This window comes from Gossypium hirsutum, chromosome A03 (genome assembly GCF_007990345.1).
Source record: "Gossypium hirsutum isolate 1008001.06 chromosome A03, Gossypium_hirsutum_v2.1, whole genome shotgun sequence".
NCBI classification, from domain to species: domain Eukaryota; kingdom Viridiplantae; phylum Streptophyta; class Magnoliopsida; order Malvales; family Malvaceae; genus Gossypium; species Gossypium hirsutum.
In genome coordinates, this window is record NC_053426.1 from 11,854,345 (window position 1) to 11,878,724 (window position 24,380).

At 33.2% G+C, this 24,380-nt stretch overlaps 1 protein-coding gene across 4 annotated transcripts; it reads right to left on the minus strand.

The window, feature by feature from the left end:
* Nucleotides 1-19,718: 19,718 nt before the first annotated feature.
* LOC107886251 (protein ABIL2) lies at nucleotides 19,719-22,937 on the minus strand. Of its 4 annotated transcripts, XM_016810133.2 has the most exons (11): nucleotides 22,919-22,937; nucleotides 22,744-22,829; nucleotides 21,959-22,070; nucleotides 21,553-21,635; nucleotides 21,288-21,438; nucleotides 20,996-21,095; nucleotides 20,819-20,911; nucleotides 20,654-20,726; nucleotides 20,467-20,555; nucleotides 20,258-20,376; nucleotides 19,719-20,104 (listed from the first exon to the last, which is right to left on the minus strand). In XM_016810133.2, exons 3-11 carry the CDS (start codon nucleotides 22,034-22,036, stop codon nucleotides 19,934-19,936), a joined length of 957 nt encoding a protein of 318 aa, XP_016665622.1. In that variant the 5' UTR covers nucleotides 22,037-22,070; nucleotides 22,744-22,829; nucleotides 22,919-22,937; the 3' UTR covers nucleotides 19,719-19,933. The 4 variants fall into 4 exon arrangements, with proteins under 4 accessions (XP_016665622.1, XP_016665623.1, XP_016665619.1 ...); XM_016810134.2 differs by lacking the exon at nucleotides 22,919-22,937 and having other exon boundaries at nucleotides 22,744-22,860; XM_016810130.1 differs by lacking the exons at nucleotides 22,744-22,829; nucleotides 22,919-22,937 and adding an exon at nucleotides 22,478-22,713.
* Between the last annotated feature and the right edge of the window lie 1,443 nt (nucleotides 22,938-24,380).

Consider the following 24,380-nt stretch of genomic DNA (forward strand, 5'->3'; position numbering starts at 1 on the left):
GTAGGCCAGGTACCTAATATTAGACCTAAAAAAGTTCATGGGGCAGAGTTACCAGCTAGTATTGGGCCAGGATTCGAAGGTTGTGATATGCGCCTTAGAGCCTCTGGCAATCATGTTGGGCTAAACATTGGGTCATCTTCAAAAGATAATGTAGGAGGACCTTCCAATCTATTAAAAGATTGTGCGATGGTGGATCCCACTGCACCAGTTAACTTTATGGAATTAAACGTGGAAAACGGAAATTCAGTGACTTCTCCAATTTCTGTTGAACTAATTACGCCAATAACATTGGTAATGGGTAAGTAGACAGTGGAGTCAAAGGTCCTTAGCTCATATTTTAATCTGACCTTTGAAGGCTCGATTGAATTGACAATGAAAATTAATCCAAGTATTTTTGATCCCGGAAGACATTCGACCGTCTCCTTTAAAGAAAATGTTATTCTCAGTTCTCCTAAAAATTTGGAAAATGTTGCGAGTGAGATTGCTAGAGGTCACCCGATTTCTAAAGGATGGAACTCGAGTGAAAAGGTGTTGTTGTCTGTAACAACAAGCCCTTTAGTAAAATTATTTGAAATCACGAATGTCAGTTTAAAAATTTTGGCAATACGAGATTCCCTTTGTCAGACTCAATGAATTTCATGGTCAAGCTCATATGCTCACAAGTCAAGAACAAAATCGAGAGGGGGCGTTGCATAATGTTGAAAACCGTCGAAAAAAACCCAACTTATTTGAGCATTAGATTTCAGATCTTGTCTTTCTTTTATATTATGAATTTAATTATATTTTTGTAGAATTTCCAGAGTGTGTTAGTAGCAAGTTTCTTCGTATCTTTCGTGAGTACAATAGGGAATTTAAACCTGGTATTGTAGGTCTTTTAGATATGAGAGTTAATGGTGGGAAAATTGATTCGGTTATTGCTAGGCTCCGATTCTATTTCCCTCATCATGTGGAGGCAATTAGATTCTATGAGGGTATATGGATTGGATGCAAAGAGTCGAATTATGTTGAGATACTCTGAAGCTATCCCCAATTTATTTTGATTTGATTTTCTGACAGCTCCCTTCAGTGTCCTATTTTTGTTGTGTTTGTTTTTCATAGTCGTGATAGTCAAAAATGAAAATGTCTTTGGGGCAAATTGAATATGGCCATTTCAGTTAATGGTTCTCCGTGGATGGCAATAGGGGATTTTAATGCTCATTTATCTCTTTGTGAAAAAAAAAGGTGGCCAAGTTAGTGAAAATAGATGCTCCTTTTTTGGTGATCTTATGGAGTATGTCAAATTGAATGATTTGGGATTTAGGGGTACTCCCTTTACATGAAATGAAGGTGGAGTCTTTGAACGTCTTGATAGAGTTGTTGCTAATGATGAATGGGTTGTTGCGTTTCCGAATTGCTCAATGCCTCACCTTCTAAGGCTCAAATCTAACCATAGGTCATTTTTTCTGTCTCTTAAGCCTTTATTCTATTCCCCAAAGGGGCATCCTTTTTGTTTTTTGGTAGGATAGGTTGAGCACCCAAATTTCTCCGAGTTTGTCAATGAGAAATGAAGTTTTAATGGTTGTATGGAAAATTTACTTTCTCATTTTACGAATCAAAGAAAAGTTGGAATAAGAATGTTTATGGGCAAATCGAGCATCATAAAAAAAGGTTGTGTAACACCCCTATCCCGTAACCGTCACTGGAATAGGACAAGACGTTACCAGAAATCAGAAAACAGATCTTAACAGTAAAATTTTGAACGTTCTCTTGAAATAAAGTTTGTTTTTAAATAATTGCTAGACACAACCAGTGATCGAATTTCTAACTTATAAAATTAAACATCCAAAAGATGCCATATTCGCATGGCTTAAATACGTTAACCAAAATATCCTTCCACTATTAGTCTATTCTATACATGCCTTAAACCTTAATGATATACAAACTTTATCATCTACTCACATGATAACTCGATAGTGTGATGAAATCTCCTCGACTTCCAACCCAAGCAATTTCTCTAAAGCCCTATAGACATAGGAAAAACACACAGAATAAGCTTTGAAAGCTCAGTAAGCCTTAAGCAAATAAATCATTTCAATGATTATGGAAATTGTAATATCCCGAATTAGGGCCTAATCGGAATAGTGGTTTCGTGACCACAAATCCGAGATAGAAATAATTATTTTATAATTATTTTGAGGTTTATGATATGAATGCATAATTGTGTGAAGATTTCGTGAAGAAATTTTGGACATAACGAGTTTAATTTAAAGTTAGGGACTAAATTGAATAAGTTGCAAAATTTGCATTCTAGAAGTTTTTAGTATGAAATTACTTTGAAATATTAATTAGGAGGTCTTAAATAGCAATTTTACCAATTTTAAGTTCATGGACAAAATTAGAACATGGAAGGAATTTTTGGAAAGTTTAGTAGTAAGGGTATTTTGGTCATTTAGTTATTAAAATGAATTAAAAACAAAATTAAAAGCCAATTTTTGTCCATCTTCTTCATTAGGCCGAAATTTCAAGGGTTCTCCATAGCTAGGGTTTGTTTCAAGCTTCCAAGCTCCATAGTAAGTGATTCCAAGCCCCGTTTTTAATGATTTTTACGTTTTTGAGATCCCGGTAACTCGATAAAGCTTATGTTAGCAATAGGTGAAATTTGTGTATTTTGATGTTTTATGATAGAATATGAAGTTTTAAATTATGTTAGACAACTTGTACTACTCGATTTTAAGCAAAAACGAGTAAAATGGCTTAATCGGTAAAAATACCTAATAGTCACAAGTACATGTTAGAGTGAGAATTTGATGTTGCCATAGAAGAGAAAAGTGATCAGCATGTTGTAAAACATAAGAATAAGGAATAAAGTTTAATCCCGAGCCTAGGGGCAAAAATATAAATATGCAAAAATTTAGGGGTAAAATTGTAATTTTGCCAAAATTTGAGTTAAGGATTAATTTGATAATGTGAGTATTAAATAAGCTAAATGTGTTATTTTAGATCAAGAAAGATGTGGAATCGACCTCAATCGAGGAAAAGAAAAGATTGTGGACTAGATTGCAAAATCCTTGTTTTTTGGTACCAAGGTAAGTTCATGTGTAAATAATGTAGCATAATTGTTATTTTTAAGTTATTGATGTTAATTATATGATATGCTGATTTTTTTTTAATCGTGAAATATTATGCTTTGTGGTTAATGTTGAGTAATATGCAAATTATGTTTACTACTTGATAAATATGAATTGCTACCGAGTATCGGTTCCGATATTCCGTGGAAGACGGCAAAGATGTGTGATTGAGGAAAACGTCCGTTTGAACCTTAGGAATAGATTAGGATGCAAGTGACATGTCACTAGGGTGGTTGAGCATCCGAACTCGTTGAGTTGAGTCTGAGTTCGTGAGATGTAACTAGGCATCCGAGCTCGTTGAGTTGAGTCCGAATTCACTTATGGATGCGAACGCCCGAGCTCGTTGAGTTGAGTCCGAGTTCGCTTATGGGCGGGTTACATGATTGCTTGATTGCATATATGGCACTTATGTGCAAGTTATCCATGTATCCGAATTATATTCCGATGTGTTCAACGGGTAAAGCTCTACTCAAATGGAGGAATATTTGAGATGTAAAGAGACGTATTGGTAAGTGATGTGAAATGGATATTTTGAACAGGTATGTATTTAACCCTCGGGTTGAGTATTGATACAACCACGATAAGGTAATAAGATGATGAAAAATGATTAGAAATGTGACATGTGTTTTAGTGATGCATGCTAATGTTGATTGGTATGACTGTTTGTTATGTTACTTATTATTTGCATATGAACTTACTAAGCATTTATGCTTACTCCCTCATTCTTACTCATTGTAGTTTTGGCCAAGCCAGCTCAAGAGTCGGGATAGGTCGAAGGCTCAGTCACACTATCTGGGAGACTTTTGGTAAAGGCTTGTAAATTTAAGTATGGCATGTATAGCAATATATCTATTTTGTGTAAATGATCTTATGGTATGGTAATGGAATGGTTGAGGATATGTTTCATAATGATAAATTATGAAAATGGTTAGTTTAGATTATGTTTGATGATAAGGAAAATTAATAAGATACTTAGTGTATAAAAACTCATCAAAAGAGATGAAATTTGCCATAAACAGGATACTGTAGCAACACTGATGCGAGTTTGAAAATTTACTAAAAATCATAGAAATTGAATTTGGTGATGGAATACATATCACATTGAAGCTTATTATGTCTAGTTCCACATGAAACAAATGAAACAAGAAAAGGAATTATATGTTAGAAGATATTAGAATTTTAGTGAAACAGGGTCATAGCAGTTTCTGAATCCCCTGTTCCAACTTTAGAAATTCACCATAAATTGTAAAGATATAATTAGGTAGTTTATTTTATATTCTCAGAATCCCTATTGAGTCTAGTTTCAGGAGAAATAAACCTCATATTCATATGAATTTTTTACAGAGAGAAATGTGGTTCGTAGTAAACAGAGGTCAGACCAGTCAAGTCCTGAAACAGGGGTAACTTTAACTAATAAACTGTACTAAATGGCCCAACCAAAAATTCTAGAAAAAAATTAGTATATAGGTATATGAGTCTAGATTCAGGGAAAATTTACGGATCTTGATTTAGAGTTTCGTAACTCAAGATATGATTTTTCTTGTGACTGTGATGCAAGTAGCTTAAAAGCTGCGAATGTAGAAATAAATAATCCAAAGTTCTAAATATGTTAAATTAAGCTTAGTAACACCTCATACTCGACTCCGACGACGGTCTCGGGCATGGGGGCGTTACAGAAATTCCATATCACTAATCCAAATTGAAAAATAATCTCAATTGCATATACATTCATAGTACTCTTAAGTTCATATAACCTTATTAAATAGCTTCACTTATTTATATTTACAAATAACTTATGACTATGATTTTAAATTCATGTGATAACTGCCAATTCATTCTTATGAACAAAACTTGCACATATCCAATACATACCAACCAAAACATGTCATATTTTTCCATGTTTGATTCATGGAACCACAAGGTCACATGTCAAGCACATATAGCATATATTTATCTGTTATTTATCACGTCTCATTTTCACATGGACTACATACATTTGACCAAGTTTATTCAATGTTCACAACATAATCACATAATCACTACAAGTTGTCTTGCTAAGCAGTAGTCACTAAATTATTTATAATTGGAGCTACAAAACTCCAAATCATGTGCTGTTAATTTTATCTAAAAATAGACTCATATATCTTATATCCATAAAATTTTTAGAATTTTTGGTTTGACCAATCAATACCAGATTTTTCTTAAATTTTCCTTTGTTTCACTGTCTGACTATTCTGACCATTCTTTACTATAAATCAGATTTCTCATTGTACAACATTCAAAATATGTTCTCGTTTATTTCATTTGAAACTAGACTCATTAAGGAGTCTAATAATATAAATTTTATCTTATAATCATCATTGTACAATTTACAATGATTTTCTAAATACAGAATAGGGGATTTCGAAGTCATTTTGACTCTATCTCACGCCACTTTAAATATCTCATTATCTATAATTCTTTTGCTTACATTATTTCTTTTATAAGAAACTAGATTCATTAAGCTTTAATTACATAATTTATTCAGCTTCTAATTCCATTTCCACAATTTATGGTGCTTTTCTAAAATCACGCTACTGTTGCTGTCCCAAGCAGATTTATTACAAATTTGCTCTTTCACACATTCCTTGCATTCAAATTATTTAAACATGTATATCATGTCATTCAAGATCGAACTCATATAACATAGGCATTAAAATGCTTCACTATTAACTTTAGTTCAATTGAAACGAATAAAATACAATATCATTTTCACATTTAATTTTCCATGACCGTAATCACCTAAAAAAAATAAAATCATATACTTCCACAAACCTTTCCACAAGGACCAAGTGTTTATACTTGAATATAAACATAGAATCACTTCACATAACTTCACACATTTACCGAATGTATCACGATCACATTTATAGTCATAACACTTATTCACAGATGCATCACTTTATACATTTATAATTTAATTCAAATCAAAATCGCATACGAGTACATGATACATACCTGGCCAACTTAATATGTAATACACTTTCAATTTGTCATCTTAGTGTAGGATCTTGTAATTGTATACTTTTATCAAATTCATCGGCACTTAGCCTGCTAGGTATAAAACCCGAAATTATATTACCAGCACAAAGCCTGCGGGACTTTAGCCCGGATACATCTGCAGCACGAAGCCTACGGGACTTTAGCCCGGATACATTTCCAGCACGAAGCCTGCAGGACTTTAGCCTGGATACATTTCCAGTGTCTTGCATATTTATTCACATGTTAACACATTTCACATAACATATCACATTAGTAATTCAATTGCTTCATTCGAATATAAGCACAAAATGTACACCTACCCTTTAACTTTCGGTTCAATAATCATACACAAAGAACATATAATCTTTTCACTATCCCAGTTTCACTTTTAATAACCATTCGGCTATATGCCATATTCACAAATTATTTCATACACAACCTCGATCAAGTAGGAACAATAGTCACAATTCATCTATTATACAAATATCCCATTCTTTGACTTTGTTTCATAATAGCTATTCAGTCACCACATATATACCATTCAATTCACATTCGACTTTATACAAACAAGTACAATAAAATTGTATACACATATTACAAACTTTCACATCATTACTTAATAGTCATTCGGCCACATTATATACATAAATCATCCATTTCATATTCGGCTTTATAGCCTAAATTCAATATACTTATTGCAAATCGAACTTGTAAAGGTCAAACAATTTCTTATCATATTATATAATCTTAAGCGCGCAGCAAATCAAATTTAATTACTTAAGGACTTACCTTGAATGTCATTGCACAATTACGGATTGATTAATCAACTACTTTTGCTTTCCCCCTTTCCGAATTTAGCTCCTTTTTCTCTTGAGCTTAATTCAAACAAACAAATAAACATTTATTCACCTTAATCCATCTTTGATGCGTAAAGATAAACTCGCACACTTAGTGCTCATTAACTGATCTCGTACACTTAGTACTCGGTATAAATTCAGTTTGCACACTTAGTGCCAAATGATCAATTTTTTTTTTACACTTAGTACTCATTACCAATTTCACTTCGCACACTTAGTGCTCATCTCAAGCTTACTACCATTTTGAATATATATACACATACTTATACCACAATCGTCTAGATCAAATAAATGTATATATATACTCACCTTCGGTGATATCAAACCATACATATGTATTCACTTTTGATTATACCAAACTATACATATATAATTATGTACTTCCATTGAATTCATGAATTACATTATAATTAAATTCAATCAACTCAATTGCTTAAAACTTACCTCGATTATCGACGGATTAAGTTTCTCGGCTATTCAATTAATTTCGCTTTTCTCTTATCTGCTTCCGATCTCCTCGTTTCTTGATCTAATTAAAATTTCAATTTCAACTCATTCAATTTAATTTATAAACAAATCAATTCTTAATGCATAATTAATAAGTTTACTTATTCGCTCCTCATGGTATTCAACATTTGCTAAATAGTCCAAAGTATTTAATAATTAAAATACATCAATTCTTTATTTCAATGTACCATAACCGAATGCTCCATATGCCTATATGAATCCTTACATATCTTCATTTCGCAATTAACTTCCCATTTAACAATTTATTTCATTTTCATACCATAAACACAAAATCACCTAACATCTAAATTTAAACCTCAATAATCAAACACCAACTTTTATTTTCTAACACATTCAACAAAGAACTAAAGCATTTCTTCATATCAACCTCATGACCGACCATTCAATGTTCAACAATTAGGAAAATAAATTCATGGGTTATGATCAAAAGACAACTAACATCTCAAAAATGCAACCAATACACAAATCATACATACCTTATAATATGCATATCAAAATAACTCCAACCATGATCGGATATAACCGAATTTAAACATGAAAATTAAGCCATTTTCGAACTCTTATACTAAATCAATACATACCAGAAGCTAATTTTTGCATATCCGTCAACTCGAACCTAAAACCATAACCGAATACTCAAGTACATATTATCTATTCTATTATTACAATTTATGCACATGTGGCTAAAACAAATTGAACCATTTTGAACACAAATATCAACTAAAAATACAACCATTTCGCATGTTTATTATTATGCTTATAATTACATATTTTCAATATAAGCTAAATCATGACCGAATTATCACTATAAGTGACAACATTAACAAACCATTTCCAAAACATATAACACCTTCAAAGACATCCATACAACCCATAGCCAAATGCATCATTTCAAATCAATAACAAAAATTAAGTCATGGGCTATGAAAGGAGCTTAGCAATTAACTCAATTTCACATAAATCATCAAGAAATAAAATCAAACATACCTCCAATTAGGAACATCAAGGCCGAATATCCAAGAACCCTTTTGTTTTGCTTGTTCTTTAAATTTCGGCAAAATGAAAGAAGAATGGATGAAAACTTTGTTTTTCTCACCTATTTTCTTTTATTAAATTATATAATTCCTATTATAATATCATTAAATATTATATTACTAACATGGAATCATATAATATTCATTAGGTTATTATTTTACAATACAAAATACATATTTTTCTGTCAACTTTCATCATTGTCGTCCACTAATCTAATAGTGGTCCATTTGACATGCAAGTCCTCCTTGTTATATACCATGTATTATTCGGCCCTCTAAATTCTTCCTATCATATTTTTAAGTTTTAACACACAAGTCCTTTTTAGCTATTTCCACATTCAAATGACAAAGTTAAGACACGATACTTTCACACATACACTTTCACATATAATAAGCATAGAATATAACATTTAATTATTTTTATGACTCGATATTGTCATCCCGAAATCATTTTCCGACTGGGGTCAAATTAGGGCTGTCACAGGTTGATTCAGGAACTCACAAGGATTCAAAAGGTTCTGGATTATTCACACTACGATTATCTACATGAGTTAGAAATGATGATACATACAAAGTTGGAAAATGTTCTTCATCATGAGGAATTACTTTGGAAACAAAAGACGAGATGTGATTAGCTTTTGTTGGATGATAGGAATACTAGAATTTTCCATTATCGAACAATTCAAAGGAGAAAGTAGAATCGAATCACGGTATTGAAAAATGATGCGGGGGAGTGGATTCTTGATAAGGAGGAATTATAGAATGAAGCGGTTAAGTTTTTTTTTTCAAAACATGTATGGTGAGAACTCGAGGCCGATGAGGAACCTACCTTTTAGTTTGTTTCCAAAACTTGAAGATAGGAAGATTCAGTTCTTAAGTAAACCAGTCTCTGATGAGGAAATAAAGATTGTTTTGTTTGACATGTGCCCTTTAAAGGCTCCAGGTAGTGAAAGTTTTTATGCCTTTTTATTTTAAAGTTAGTGGGATCGAGTTAGTGCTTTTATTTTCGCTTAGGTTAAGAAGATTTTTGAAAGGGAGAATGTTGATCCGGATCTGAATAACACCTTAATTGTCCTTATTCCAAAGGTTCAAAACCCTGAGTATTTTTCACAATTTCATCCTATAAGCTTGTGTTTGGTTCTCTAGAAGTTAGTTATGAAGGTTGTGGTTAATAGGTTCTAAGTGATCTTCCTGAAAATTATTGGCCAAGAGTAGACATGGTTTATTGAAGGCAGAACTACCACGAACAACATTATCATTGTACAAGAAGTAATTCATTTCATAAAAAATAAGCAGAAAAATAGAAAATGGTTGGCTGTTAAAATTGATCTCGAGAAGGTCTATGATCGAGTGCGATGGGAATTCACTGATGCCTCCCTCTAGGCTGCAGGTATTTCTAACTTACTTCTAATGTTATTATGTCCTCCATTACAACTTTTACCATGCAGATTCTGTAGAATAAAACTCCAATCTAGAAGTTTCACCCGGTTAGAGGCGTTTGACAGGAATGCCCATTGTCTCCTTACCTCTTTGTTTTGTGCATGGAGTAGCTCAGACATAGTATCCTCTCGGAAATTAATTTCAGACGATGGGCTCTTATTCAATTGTCTCGCTCGGGTCTCCCATTTTCTCATCTACTTTTTTACAGGCAATCTGGTTTTTTTTGTCAAGTTGAGGAGAGCCAAGCTAGAATACTGAAAAAAGTGTTAAATTATTTTTATGGTTACTCTAGTCATAGGATCAACACTCATAAGTGTAACACCCCGTACCCGAGACCGTTTCCGGAGTCGGACACAAGGGGTTCACAGACTAATTTCGCTTACTATCGCAGTCCATTTTAAAAATTTCCAGACAGCTGGCTAACTGTGTCGCTGTCACCTTAAAAATCATATCTTGAGTTCCACAACTCGAAAATCAGTTTCGTGATTTTTCCCTGAAACTAGACTCATATATACATCTACAATTTTTTTTCTATAATTTTTGGTCGGGCCAATTAGTACAGTTTATTAGTTAAAGTCTCCCATGTTACAGGGATCGACTACACTGACCTTCGCGCATAACGACTTGGATATCTCCCTGTACAGGGCTTCAATGCTGATGCCGTTTGTTTCTATAGAAACTAGACTCAAAGAGGAATCTATAAATATATGGCATGGCTCCTAATTATCTCTGGTTAATTTATAATGAATTTCTAAAGTCGGAACAGGGAATCCAGAAACCATTCTGGCCCTGTCTCACGAGAACCTGAATATCTCTTAACATACTGTCCATATGATCGTTTCGTTACTTTCCTATGAAAATAGATTCATCAAGGTTCGTTTACATAATTTATTCACTATTTAATTCCATTTCTACTATTTTTAGTGATTTTTCACATCCACATCACTGCTGCTGTCAGCATCTGCCTTTAAGGTAGACTTTACCTATTTCATGATCCTCCATGGATCAACTAAAGTTTGTCATACATATTCCAAAAGTGATCAAGAATAACCTTTCCCATGGCTAACCGTTACCAACATTTCCATACCTCTCGACGGACAACATACAAAACGATTATAATGCTATGATCAAAGTATATTTAAGCCATTTTCGCATGGCTATCCAAATTTACACAAAACCGAAGGGTACATGACCAACAACAAAAGGGTTGTCCTATACATGCCATTTCAAAGTTCAAGCAAAATTGTACCAAAAGGGGGCTTTGATAGTGTGGGAGACTTCGACTTCCAAAAATCCCGAGTCCGATAGCTGACGAGCCAAAATCTATAAAACAGAGAAACAGAGAAACGGAGTAAGCATTTAATGCTTAGTAAGTTTTAAGCAAGACAAAGTGTTCTCAATCACTATTATTGGTCATTCATTTCAACTGTTCGATAAGTTAATCTAGAGCTTCATCTCGATCTATAATATCATTAAACGCAGCACTTGGCTGCCATATATATACTTTCGAATAATAATGACCTAGATGGTCAAATATTTCCAAAGCACATTCTTCATCGATTTTCAACTTTCAATAATCCTTTCCACTTGTTCATAATCACATCCATACTTTTAAGTATTTCAACATGACAAGTACTAAATTACCATAGGCACATAAAGAACCAACATATTCCTTATCACATATATGTAAGCTTACAAATCATAATCCTTACCTTGTACTGGCACATCTAGCTCAACCCAACCCATACTCAGATCATAAGGCTTTTGGGCAGAATATGCACTAATACATAAGAATATTTCATCGCATACTTTATTATACAAACATACCATTACCAATTAGATCATTCTCACATTTGGAGTTATAATATTAATCACATTTACCTACCTCTTTGATACTGATAATTCACCTCGAAATCACTCCACCGATGAGTAAGTAATACGTACCTGAACATCTTGAATACATAATACTTATTTGATGGTAACTTAATGCAGATACTCAATATCAAAGTCTTACTTGAATCCTAGCATTTAGCCGTCGGGTCTTTAAAGCTCGGATATAGTACGAGCACGAAGCCTACGGACATTAATCAGGATAATATTCTCGCATAAAGCCTGCGGGGTTTTAACCCGAATATAGCACTGACACAATTGCCCTTCGGGACTTATCACATTTATACACTTCCACATCCATCACATTGGCCATTCGGCCTTATCACATATATACACTTTCTCATTCATCACATTGGCCATTCGGCCTTATCTCATATATGCATGTTCACATTCATCACATTGGCCATTCGGCCTTATCACACATACACATGTTCACATTCATCACATTGGCCATTCGGCCTTATCACACATACACATGTTCACATTCATCACATTGGCCATTCGGCCTTATCACGCATATATATACTTTCACATTCATCACATTGGCCACTCGGCCCTATCACATATATATACTTGTACATCAATTTCATCATAACAAAATTGACTAGGTATACTAGTCATTTGTGGCTTATAGCTTCACTTTAATACGGATTTGGTACTTTGATTACCAATGTTTAATCGATAGCTTATAAGCAACTCAAATGGTTTTATTAAGGTTTACAACAAAATCCCAAATTCAGCACAAGCTGTTTTTTTTTTCTGAGCAACAGTCATTAAATTATTCGTAAATGGAGCTACGAAACTCCAAATGGAGTGCCATTAATTTTCCCTGGAAATATACTCATACATATCTTATCCAGAAAATTTTCAGAATTTTTGGTTTGGCCAATCAATACCAGATTTTTCTTAAAGTTTCCCCTGTTTCACTGTTTGACTAATCTGACCACTCTTTACTACGAATCAAATTTCTCATTGTACGGAATTAAAAATGTGTTCGATTTGATTTCATTTGAAACTAGACTCATTAAGGAGTCTAGGCATATAAATTTTATCTTATAACCATTTTTATACAAATTATAATGATTTTTCTAAAAACAGAACAGGGGATTTCGGAGTCATTCTGACACTGTCCCACACAACTTTAAATATCTCTTTATAGGAAATTTCTTTGCTTCCACGGTCTCTTTTATAAGAAACTAGACTAAATAAGCTTTGATTACATATTTTATTCATCCTATAATTCCACACCAACAATTTATAGTGATTTTCTAAAATCACGTTACTGCTGCTGTCCAAAGCAAATTATTACAATTTGCTCTTAAATTTCCAAGTCCAAACACTTATGAACTTACCATTTGAGTTTAAGACATATCATGGTCACATCATATCTTATTAAATCAACTCATTATGTCCTATTATGACTGAATTTACTCAACGTTTAATCACTTAAAACTTACCTCGGATGTGGTCGAACGATTTCGGCGGCTATTCGATCACTTTTTTCCTTCCCTTTATCGGATTTAGTTCCCCTTTGCTCTTGAGCTTAATTTAACAAATAAATTGATTTAATCATTTGAACATCGAAAACAGAAAATCAAGGTACTTAACCCATATATATATACATTAGACATTAAAGTCACATACATATGAAATCATGAATCAACTCAACATATTAACCCACACTCTCTTTTAGCCGATTGTCTAAGCCAAGATTAAGCCACCAATATGCTTACTTATAACCGAATACATGCAACACCAATCTATGTGTTCATTCATGTGGTCGAGTATACATATTCCAATATGATATCATTTCCATTTCGTTTAACACTTAACTTTTACCACATATCAAATAACCCATTTCTTTACTCATGTGGCCGATTATATTCGGTTATGCATACTCACATAAAATCAATTTGGAGACTCTATCAACCCAACATACATTCGGCAATAGTCTATAGTTCTCTCTCTCGGCCACTCATTTCACACTTAACAAAGCTTCCATTCGAAATCATTAGTGAGTATCAATTAACTTAGGCTACCTTTAAACCTTTATTTATCACCTCATGCCAAACCAAAGACCACATTCGGCACTTTCATCCACCATTCTACCAAGCATGTAATATTCAACCACAACCAACTCACAATCGACCCTAGTTCATAACAAGGTAGCCGAATTCTTTTTATGGTTTAAACACTCATCTATCCTCATTCACCTAACTTTAACATGAAACAACAAAACTCACCATTATTAGCTACCATAGTCGAAAACCTTACTCAATCCAAAAATCAAAATTTCATCATGGGTTACAAAAAAAATAACTTGATATCTCACTCAAGATCAACTAAAATTTCAAGAACTAATATGAACACCTTACCTTAATATTGACCTAAGATGACCGATGGCTTCACTCTCTTCTTCCTCATTTCAATTCGGCCAAGAAGAACCAAAGAACACAACTTGTTTTCATCACCAAATGCTCTTGTTCCCCTTTTTTTTTCTTTAGATTCGGCTAGGAAGAAACATGTATGATGATCTCTTTTTTTTTCTTTCACCCATCCCTTCCTTTAGTTATCAATTCTTTATTTTATTACATCCTCCATACTAATATGGCACCTAGTTAATTAAAGTTAATATAAAATTCACACTTGATTATACAATTTGTAGCATGGCCGGCCACTACCTATAGTTTGGCTAATTTGACATGCAAGGACAAGCACTTTCCCACATATACTAATAGGCCACTTTAGCACTTGCCTAGCATATTTCTAAATTGTCTCACATAAGTCCCTACTAATAATTTTCACATACACTGACCAAATTGAAGTATGGAACTATCACACAAGCATTTACTCACATCATAAACACAGAATATAACCTTTAATTATTTATAAGACTCGGTTTCGTGGTCCCGAAACCACTTTTCGACTAGGGTCACTTTAGGGGTGTCACAATAAGAGAATATTTGCTTCTCTTAAAAGAGTTGAAGACGGTTTAGCAGAAAGCCTATGTAATATCTTTGGGTTTCAAATAGTTCAAAATCTGGGAAAATATTTGGGATTACCTCTCTTTCATAATAAAGTATCTGCCAGCACTCTGTGTTTTGTTGACAATAAAGTTCAGAGTAGATTACATAGTTAGGATGTCATGAAGTTGTCGTTAGTGGGGAAGGCCACTCTGGCTCAATCAGTGTTGATGTTGATTCCTAGTTACTTCATGTAGTCAATGATGATTCCCAAGGAGCTTTGTAAGGAAATCAAGTGAATGGTGAAACAGTTCACTTGGGGGACTTCTAGTAGTGGAAAAATTTTGGCCCTGGTTAGCTAGGACAATGTTTTTCAACTGCGAGACCATGGTAGACTAGGATTTCGAAAGTTGTAATATCACAATACATCATTTATGATGAAGTTAGGTTTCAGTATTGCAATTGACTTTAAAGCTCTTTAGGTCTAGGTCTTACGGACCAAGTATGGAATTCCAAACAAATTGTTAAAAACACTATCACGCAGAAGGTGTTCATTTTTGTGGAAAGCCCTAACAAGGACCTGGCCACTTATTAGAGAAAACTTACTTTGGTCAATAGGAGATGGGAATAAAATCAGATGTTGGCGCGACCCATGGATTCCAAAAATAGGGCCTTTAGCTAACTTAATTCCCAATCATTCTACTCTTGATACGGATTGCCTGTTGAGTGATATGGCTACAGGTAATGGCGAGTGGAACATTGACTTCTTCCACCTTTGGTTACTAGAAGATATAATCCGAAGGATTGTAGGGATTCCACCCCCTATTCTACAATAGGGGTTGATAAGATCACTTGGAGGTAATTCAACAAGTCGTTTTACACTCAAGAGCGCCTATAGTAAATTACGGGAAGGATCATGGAACTCGAAAGATCTAAAGTGGCACATTCCCTGGAAATTTCAAAGCCCCCAACGAGTTAGGTTCTTCATTTGGCTTCTTTTTAAACATTGGTTGCTTACCAAGGAGGAAATGGTTCGCAGGGGCTTAGGTCATAATTCGACTTGTGGGGTTTGTGGTCATGTTTTCAAAAGATATTATCCATGTTCTTAGGGCATATACTGCAATAAGGAATATTTGGGATCTTTTAATTCCAGTTGAATAGTATATCATGTTCTATTCAATCAGTTTCCAAGAATGGCTTGTTTTAAACTTGCAGATTTAGTAGAATTGGTGCTTGGGAGATGTGGACTAGCAATGTCTCGTTGGGATTATTTCCTGGTGCCTTTGGAAAAATCAAAATCTCTTCATTTTTCAGAGGGTTTTCTAGAATGCTAATGAAATTATCAATGTGTCATACAGTTGGGCAAGGCAATATGTCTTTCTTAATAGAAGCACATCAATAACGTCACAAGGTATGTCATCATGTCCTCATTTAGATGGCAATTGGGCATGTTTAAATATAGATGAGTCTGTCAGGAATGAAGTTGGGTTTGCTGCAGCAGGAGGAATAGTGAGAAACCGAGATGAGAATGGATTTTGGGCTTTAATAGATACTTTGGGAACTGTTTTGTTTTTTTATGCTGAGTTGTGAGGAATCTTGGATGACTTAGTTCTCTTAATTGATTGTAGTTATGACAACGTTTTCATTCAAACTGATAATCTTGAGGCAGTTAAAGCTATTCAGGAGAATCCATCAGTTGCTGACATGGATTAGCCACTGGCACATTCAACACTTCTCTAGAGAGGACAATCAGGATGCTGATAGACTGATTAAACTAGCTCAACATAGGACATATGATCTATGCTTGTATGAAGTCTCTCTGCTAAGGAGGACGGTTTAGACTATATAATTAGTTTAAAAAAAACTATACCAAATATTACTCCATAATAAATTATATATAACAACAATGACTTCATTTCTATAACTTTTGGGTTTGAGGAAACATACAGCTTTTAGTTTTTTTTTTTTAACTTAGACCATATTTATAATATGCGTTTGTTATCTGAGGATAAAATTAAAACAAAAATAATTAAAGTTAAATAAAAATTAGTAATATATAAAACACACCTTGAATAAGCTGACGAGCTTAATATTTATCAAGTCTACCAATAATTATATAATAAATGACTTAACATTTTATTTTCAAGCAAACAAAATAAACTCTTAAAAAGCAAACTATACGCCATCACTGGATATAAATTTTTAAAGAATACTCTTTGTTAGCGGAACTAAAATTAGTGGAGTTTATTTTATAGAAAAACAAAAAAAATTATAAGATGCGATATGAAAATCTCGTCACTTCGTAATTAAAAATTTAATTTCCGTTTATAAAAATTGAAGCACAATTAACCGAAACAAAAGAACGAATCACCACTGCTAATTAATCACAACAAAAAGAAAAAAGCAATGGAGTTACACATAAAAGAAATCAGTGGAGTTGACTTAAGGAAATTGTGGGTAAAGAAGGGGGTAAGCATGTCATGATGAATGATGATGCTGTAGCGTTGGTATTGGTATTGGGTGGGATGTGGTGTGTACCATAACAACAGCTAGCCTAGCTACCTACACCCCTAACATCATCCACCACTATAAAACCACACCTTCCCCTCCCATTTCTCCCCTCTCTATTCCATCGCTAATCTAAGTCTTTCAGCTCATCTTCACCCATGCCACCTCTGCGCTTCAACGCTTTTCTTCTGCTCTCTTTGCTCCTCTTCATGCCTTTCTCTTATGGTAATCCTATAATCAACTCCTTTGTAAGGCTTTAAATTCCGTTGCAAATGCTTTATATATTATATATGTAATTAACATATGTTACCCTGAATATTGACAACCACAACTCAAAATCCTAAAATAAGGACCATACCATCATCGCAATGCAGCCGTTATTCAAGTCCTTGTTTGCTTACCGAACCACTAATGAGAGTAGTTGTTGTTGGCAGGCATGGTTAACGGTGGAATGCAGGCCAAATATCAGTCTCTCCATCAACTGGTAGATAATGGATTAATAGACGTATAAAACTATGTTATTTAATTATTCCTCGAAATTTTGATGATTTTGACATTCATAATGATTAGATGAAGGGTGTGAATGAGAAGATCCAAATGACTTCATCAAGGAAACTGTTGATGGGTGCAATGCTGGATTACGAGGAAACAGGCGCTAATACTAAGCACGAACCCAGGAAAAGACCTGGAAAACCCTGATATATTTACTAAACTCTCTGCTCTCCACTCATTCTTGATGTTCTAAGTACTATTAGAAAGGCGTAATATTATGGTGTTTTTGGATGAGTTTTTATTAGTATTAGTATAATGAAAACCCTACGCAGTGGATGTATTACAGTTATTCTTTTTTCTTTTTCTTGGAAAGGTATTATCATTATCCTTAAAACTACATAGTCATTGCAGTATTTTGTTTACGGTGCTATTATTGCCCTTGCCTGCCATAATCATATATTTATGAATAAAATAATCTACTTTTCTGTTACTATATGATTTAATACTTTAGTTTTTTTTCTTCAAAAAACTAATTTTATAAGATGTATAAAACCCAAGACAAGAATTTAAAACATGCTTCCTTTCCCTGTTTAAAATGTTCACACCAAATATGACAATTAGATGTAAATGGATTGTTTCAAAGCCAGGATATCAAAATAGAGACTAATTCTGACCTTTAGAATCAACCTAAATAAATTTATGTCTACAATGAATTTACACTTTGATTTTTCTAGATTTATTTTAGATGTGTATTTATAGTATTTTTAATAAATTTTTATATTTTTTAATAAAAATTAAAATATATATTAATATGTCATGTCATATGTCAACTTCTCATTACTTTTTGTCAATCACATAAGTGTACGTTTTCATTAGTGAAAGGTCCTAATTGATATACATATATATATATATTGTTACTTAGAGTTCAAATGGGTGTACTTTTTGCTTAAGAGTTCATTTAATATTTTTATTTTTTTACTAGACTTTTGCCCAAAAAAACACTAATGTTTTCAAAACATACGTTTTTTAGTACTAATTTCTAATGTCACGTACGTTACACATGATTTTATGTGTATATATAATTTTTTAATTATTTTTTAAATAATATCTTTTAATTATTATAATTATTGTCAAATTATTGAACATAATTAGAACATGTAAACTTATTTAATAACTAAAATATTATAATAAAAAATTAAAATATTATAATAAAAAAACTTTGAATCATAATTAAAATATTTTTATAATATTTAATTGAAAATATAATTTTACAAGTAACATTATTCAAATGATATAATTTACTTTATTTTTATTTTTCAAATATATTACAAATAAAAAAAATCCTTAAATATTATTAAAGCAATTGCATATATAGTAAACTAAACTCTTTACTATTCAATTTATTTTCTTTTCTTGACAATAATAATTTGTAAATAATATATAATTAATATAACTATAATATGGTTGAAACAATCTACTTATAAATGAAATCAAACAAAGTGAAAGTGCTTGAAAAAATCCAAAATGAACCCAAAATTAAAAACCCAATATTTTCATTTAATTGTACAGTACAATTATATTCAAGAAAAAAAGTACAGATTTTAATAGATAATACTGAAAGAAACAATCACAAACCTCTAAACAAACATGAAAGATGAAATTTCTTATTTGATTAAGAGTTAATATGGTTGAAAATACTCAACTTAAAGATGAAATTTCTTATTTGATTAAGAGTTAATATGGTTGAAAATAACTCAACTTACAAAAGTTCCTTATATGCTTTTCCCTGCATTAAATGCACATTACTCGCTGTAGATAAGCAGCTGGTTGAGTATAGCTACTTGAATCTCACTATTAATCTAAAATCTCCAGAAAGGGTGACATAACATCATTGCAGACACTATTTTATTATTATCTTACACATATATCGTACACTTCTGTATAATATAATATATATATTGAGATATAAGCATAAAATCTGTTGTTCGTGTGAGACAAATACTCAATTTGACAATTATCATATTTATTTTGCATTGCCTCTATCACTGGCCATTTTGTCGGCCACCTATCATCCTAGTTTTTATTTTGTTCTCTCAATATTCATCCAAATAAGTATACAGCATCTCATCTTTCTTTGATTTGCGACGACTAAGCAATGCTTTAAGGAGTCTTTTACTTTTACTTGGATATTGTTCAACGGCTTCGGGCTTGTCTTTCTCCGACTGAATATGGATTGCAGCTGATCTCCGAGGCTCTGATGGATACTGAGAATCAAAAGAAAATTAAAGTTACAACTTTAGCTCATGAGCATCCTTCAGAGATTGTGAATCGTTTTCGGCATTAAAACTTTGTTAAAGATATTGCAGCAATGCTTCATCGATAGACTATGCTTACGAACGAAACTAATTTATGCTCACCTGCCGCCTTGCACCGGCTGAATTTGGAGTACTAGGCCGACTCTTATTTGGGGTTGTTGGCCTGGTATCACACCCAGAACTAAAACGTGGAAATCGAAGAGGTGATAATGTTTGCTTCTCTGATCATATATGTATTAACATTGTCGATAAGTACGAACATGCATTCATAACCGAAAACAGTTTTAAAGTAACAGAATAAGTATATCAACCTAGTTCTTTCTTTGGCATTTTAGCAGTAAAGGAAAACGTTGTGGATCGCTGTTGAGATCGCGAAGAAGGTGATGGGGAACGTCCTTTTCTGCAACAACCATTACTAGAACAGTTGATATCTATGCTCTAATAATACAACTATGGTTTACTAATGCAATTCACTGGAGATGTAATGGTGATCTTAACCTGATTGAGGATGCCGCAGTTTCTCTGACAGAAGATGGTGGCAGTTGGGTTTCCCTAATTGTAGCTCGAACGGCTTAGAGGAATCATTACAAGTAGGATGAACTTACACGAGAATCATACCCGAAATGTAAGAGATGATGCAAAAGGATAAGATAGAATGGCTACCATTTCTAAACTGATGGCAGTCATCTTCAGCTTCCAGTCTGCATCCTAGATATTTTGACTTGCTCCGGTTTGCACCATGCATGGTCTCCCCGACTGAGATTTAATTAAAAGACATTGAAAACAGTCAAAAATCCTTTCTCGAAAGGAAGAGTAAAATGAGCAGAGATGGATAATTGCCTGGCAAGATGTACCGTTTATGGTACATTGGTGTATTAATCATCAACGACTGTTGGGAAATTCCTTTAAGATCAATATACTCTTGACATTTGCGTACTTTCTGTAATGCCACAATAAAGTACAGAAAAGTTCAATACTCTGTAATCACACTGCGTTTAAAGCATTGGAACTGGTCAGTGTTATGACAAGGCAGAAATCATCCATATGTTCACCTAAAATCTAAACAGGTTCTTTCTATATCCGAAAGACAAGCAAATTCCCACAGCATGAGATGAAAGTAATCCGACCTTACCTCTTCAACACAAGAAACCTGAAGCTCGGTTCCAGAAACGTCATCAACCTTTTCATCCAAAAATTCGTTAACCTTGTATGTCACAGAACCCAAATGATCTACGGTGTTCACAATAGCTTTTACAGCATAATCCTTTAATGTTTCTATCACTCTGCATGTACACGGCCATCTTTCTTCGTGATCAGCAATAGGAGAAAAATGGAAGTATATAAAGTCGAACAACAACAATTGAAGAAATGAGCTATGAGGAATTAAAGTGACTCACATTTGCTTTTGATCATCGTTGGCGTAGGACAGCTCAAAGTACTCGGCTGCTGAGTAGAGTTGTGTTCTCAGATTTTTCAAATCCTGAAACAAAGAAAATGCGTGACAAAACCACAAATAAGAGATATAAATACATTATCTAGCAGTGCAAAGTGCCAAATCGGTGCATTTTCGCACTCAACTCGCAAACATCCATAACTTGAAATACTAAAACAAAAAAACACCCAAATTAGGCAGTGGTTTAGCTTGAATGCTGGTGCAATCAATTTGGCCATCAAAATGCTAAAGCATACAATCTAGAACAACTAAATTTCGACCAGGATATAAAATAAAAGCAAGGACATAAAGATCTCAACTTTAAGGAAGATCCTACTGCAAGCCTGAGAACTAAACACAAGGTCTCTAACCTTGAGACTATCAGAGAATAACAAGCTCTGCTGCATGGAAACCTCATCGTAATTAGATGCTTCTTGAGACATCGGCATTGCAGCGAGGAGATATGGCCCAGTATGCCTTAATCTGCATCCATCAAAACAACCAAATTTAAGCATTTTAAACTAATATTATATACTAAAGCATTTTAAACTGAAGAGATTGAAAAGAAACTGTACACCTTATTGAATCTTGAGAATTTTAAAATAAGAAACACAAGAGTGATTACTAATATGACAACAGCAAACATGAAAGTTGTAGACACTTCAAAACCAAGTTACAACTAATAAGATAATAATAAAAAAAGCAATTATTCCAACCAAACATTTCCGAAGCTCTAGCTATGGTAAGCAATAAAATAAGAAATAACAAAAGCCAGACAGCCCTTTAGCAGTTCCTGCACTTCTGCCACTACCTAGAAAGCAAAAAAATTAAAAATAAATAAATAACACAAAAATCGACAGATAATAAAATAAAATCCTAGAATTTGATACATAGGGAAAAAAGCCCATTTTGTCTGAATCTTCAGCGATACTCTAACAGCATTGAACATTTAAAAAGAAAAAAAGAAAAGAAGAAACTCCAAAAGCTGGTAATTTTCCATGCCCTCCCTCTATTTGCAGAGCTAGCCAAAAAAGAGGCAATTCTTATGTGAATCAGTGAATGTTGAGATAATTCTCAGAAAGTGTGAATGTCATTTCATTTCAGTTTTAACACTAAAGTTAGAAAATGGGTTATGAGTAAAACTGAAGAGACTAACCTCCTCTTAGACAAGCTTGTTCTTTTTTTCTTTCCACTTCTAGCGCAGCTGAACTTGTAAAAACCGAGACCCACTTCCCATTTAACCTTTAAAAACACCAGCAGAAGGTAAACAAAGCGTAATACACCATATAAATAGCTAAATGATTGAAGGTGACAGATGTAGCTTGCTGTACATTTTTTATTTTTTAGAAAACGACAACATGAGCCGGCACAGGGAGGTGCACAAAAGGCAAAAACTTGCGGTGGTACTAGAGAAGGGAAAAGAAGCGATTGGCAAGAAGGTTAATACATAGCACGTCGTGTTGTACTTGATTTTTGCCAGCTCCTTTGAATGGCCACTTCAGTGGGACCGATTTGCTTTGCAGCGGTAGATTATTTTCTTTAGCTGGTCAAATTGGGGGGTCCCATTCTGAACAATAATCACATGACCCATCAAGGTTTCATCACTTCTTTAACTCAATTCTTAATCCACTTTTGCCGAGGAGTCTTTGTGATATGGTTTACGCTCGAACCAGCTTAACCGTTTCATTAGGAAACTTGTGCATTTATTTACTGCCATTACTCACCAAATTCCTTTTTTCGTGTCACTGTTTTGACAATATCTTAGGTTAAAGTTTACATTTCATGTACCTCGTCAAAATTTTGGAAAATTTGTCCCTCTGTTATGCTTGAAAAGTTCATATTTTAATTTCTTAATGGAATTATATGATTTAATTGTGATTATGAACATTAAATCAAATTAAAAAGTTTATTAATTTTAAAAATAAATAAAATAATATGATATAATGTTAGTTGATATGGACCAAATTATAAATAATTTAAACACAATAAAAATCAAATCAAATTGGGGTAAAAATAAAATCAATTTTTTACCTTTACTTATATTTTTTTCAAAACTGTTGTTTAGTTTGATAGTTTAATTTAATTCAATGCTATTTCATTAACAATAAAGATAACTTGTAAATGTCGTTTTCTAAAATAATTGTAGAAGGATTGACATGAATTTTATGAAATGGTACAAGAAATTCTGGTAAACTTTAACCCAATCTATTTTTTTAGGAGAAAACTTATATATTCCAATAGAAACGAAACAGCAGGAAAGACGATTAACGGAGAAAAACACTAAAAACCCGAGTCAGTATTTTCACCCTATACTCCCATGTCCTATTATCCAACATCTCCATTAGACGAAGCAAATAAATTATAATTAATCAAAGGATTTAAGCAAGAAGAAATTAAAATAGTCCATTCACTATGATTAGCATGCATTAAGGCTACTCGAGGAAGCGAGTGAATTGTTTTATTGATTGACCGACACTCCCAACAAAATGATAAATGCTAAAATGATGTTCTTAACATTAAACAGATCAAAATTAAGCAGTTAAACTCTTGAGTCAACACTAAATTGATTCAACAAATACGCTACCGACATACAATCCAACTCAATGATAAACATGATAATAGTGGATAGATTTCAGTCAAGACAAGGCCTCCTGATGGCGAATTAAGCAACTTTGTCCACTAATATTTAGAACCGCTCGCCTATTCCCATATGATGATTTAGATTTCTTTCTTTATTTCTTAATTTGTCCAAAGAGTATATATTTTCCCATTTGACATTTCCTCCTTTGTAAA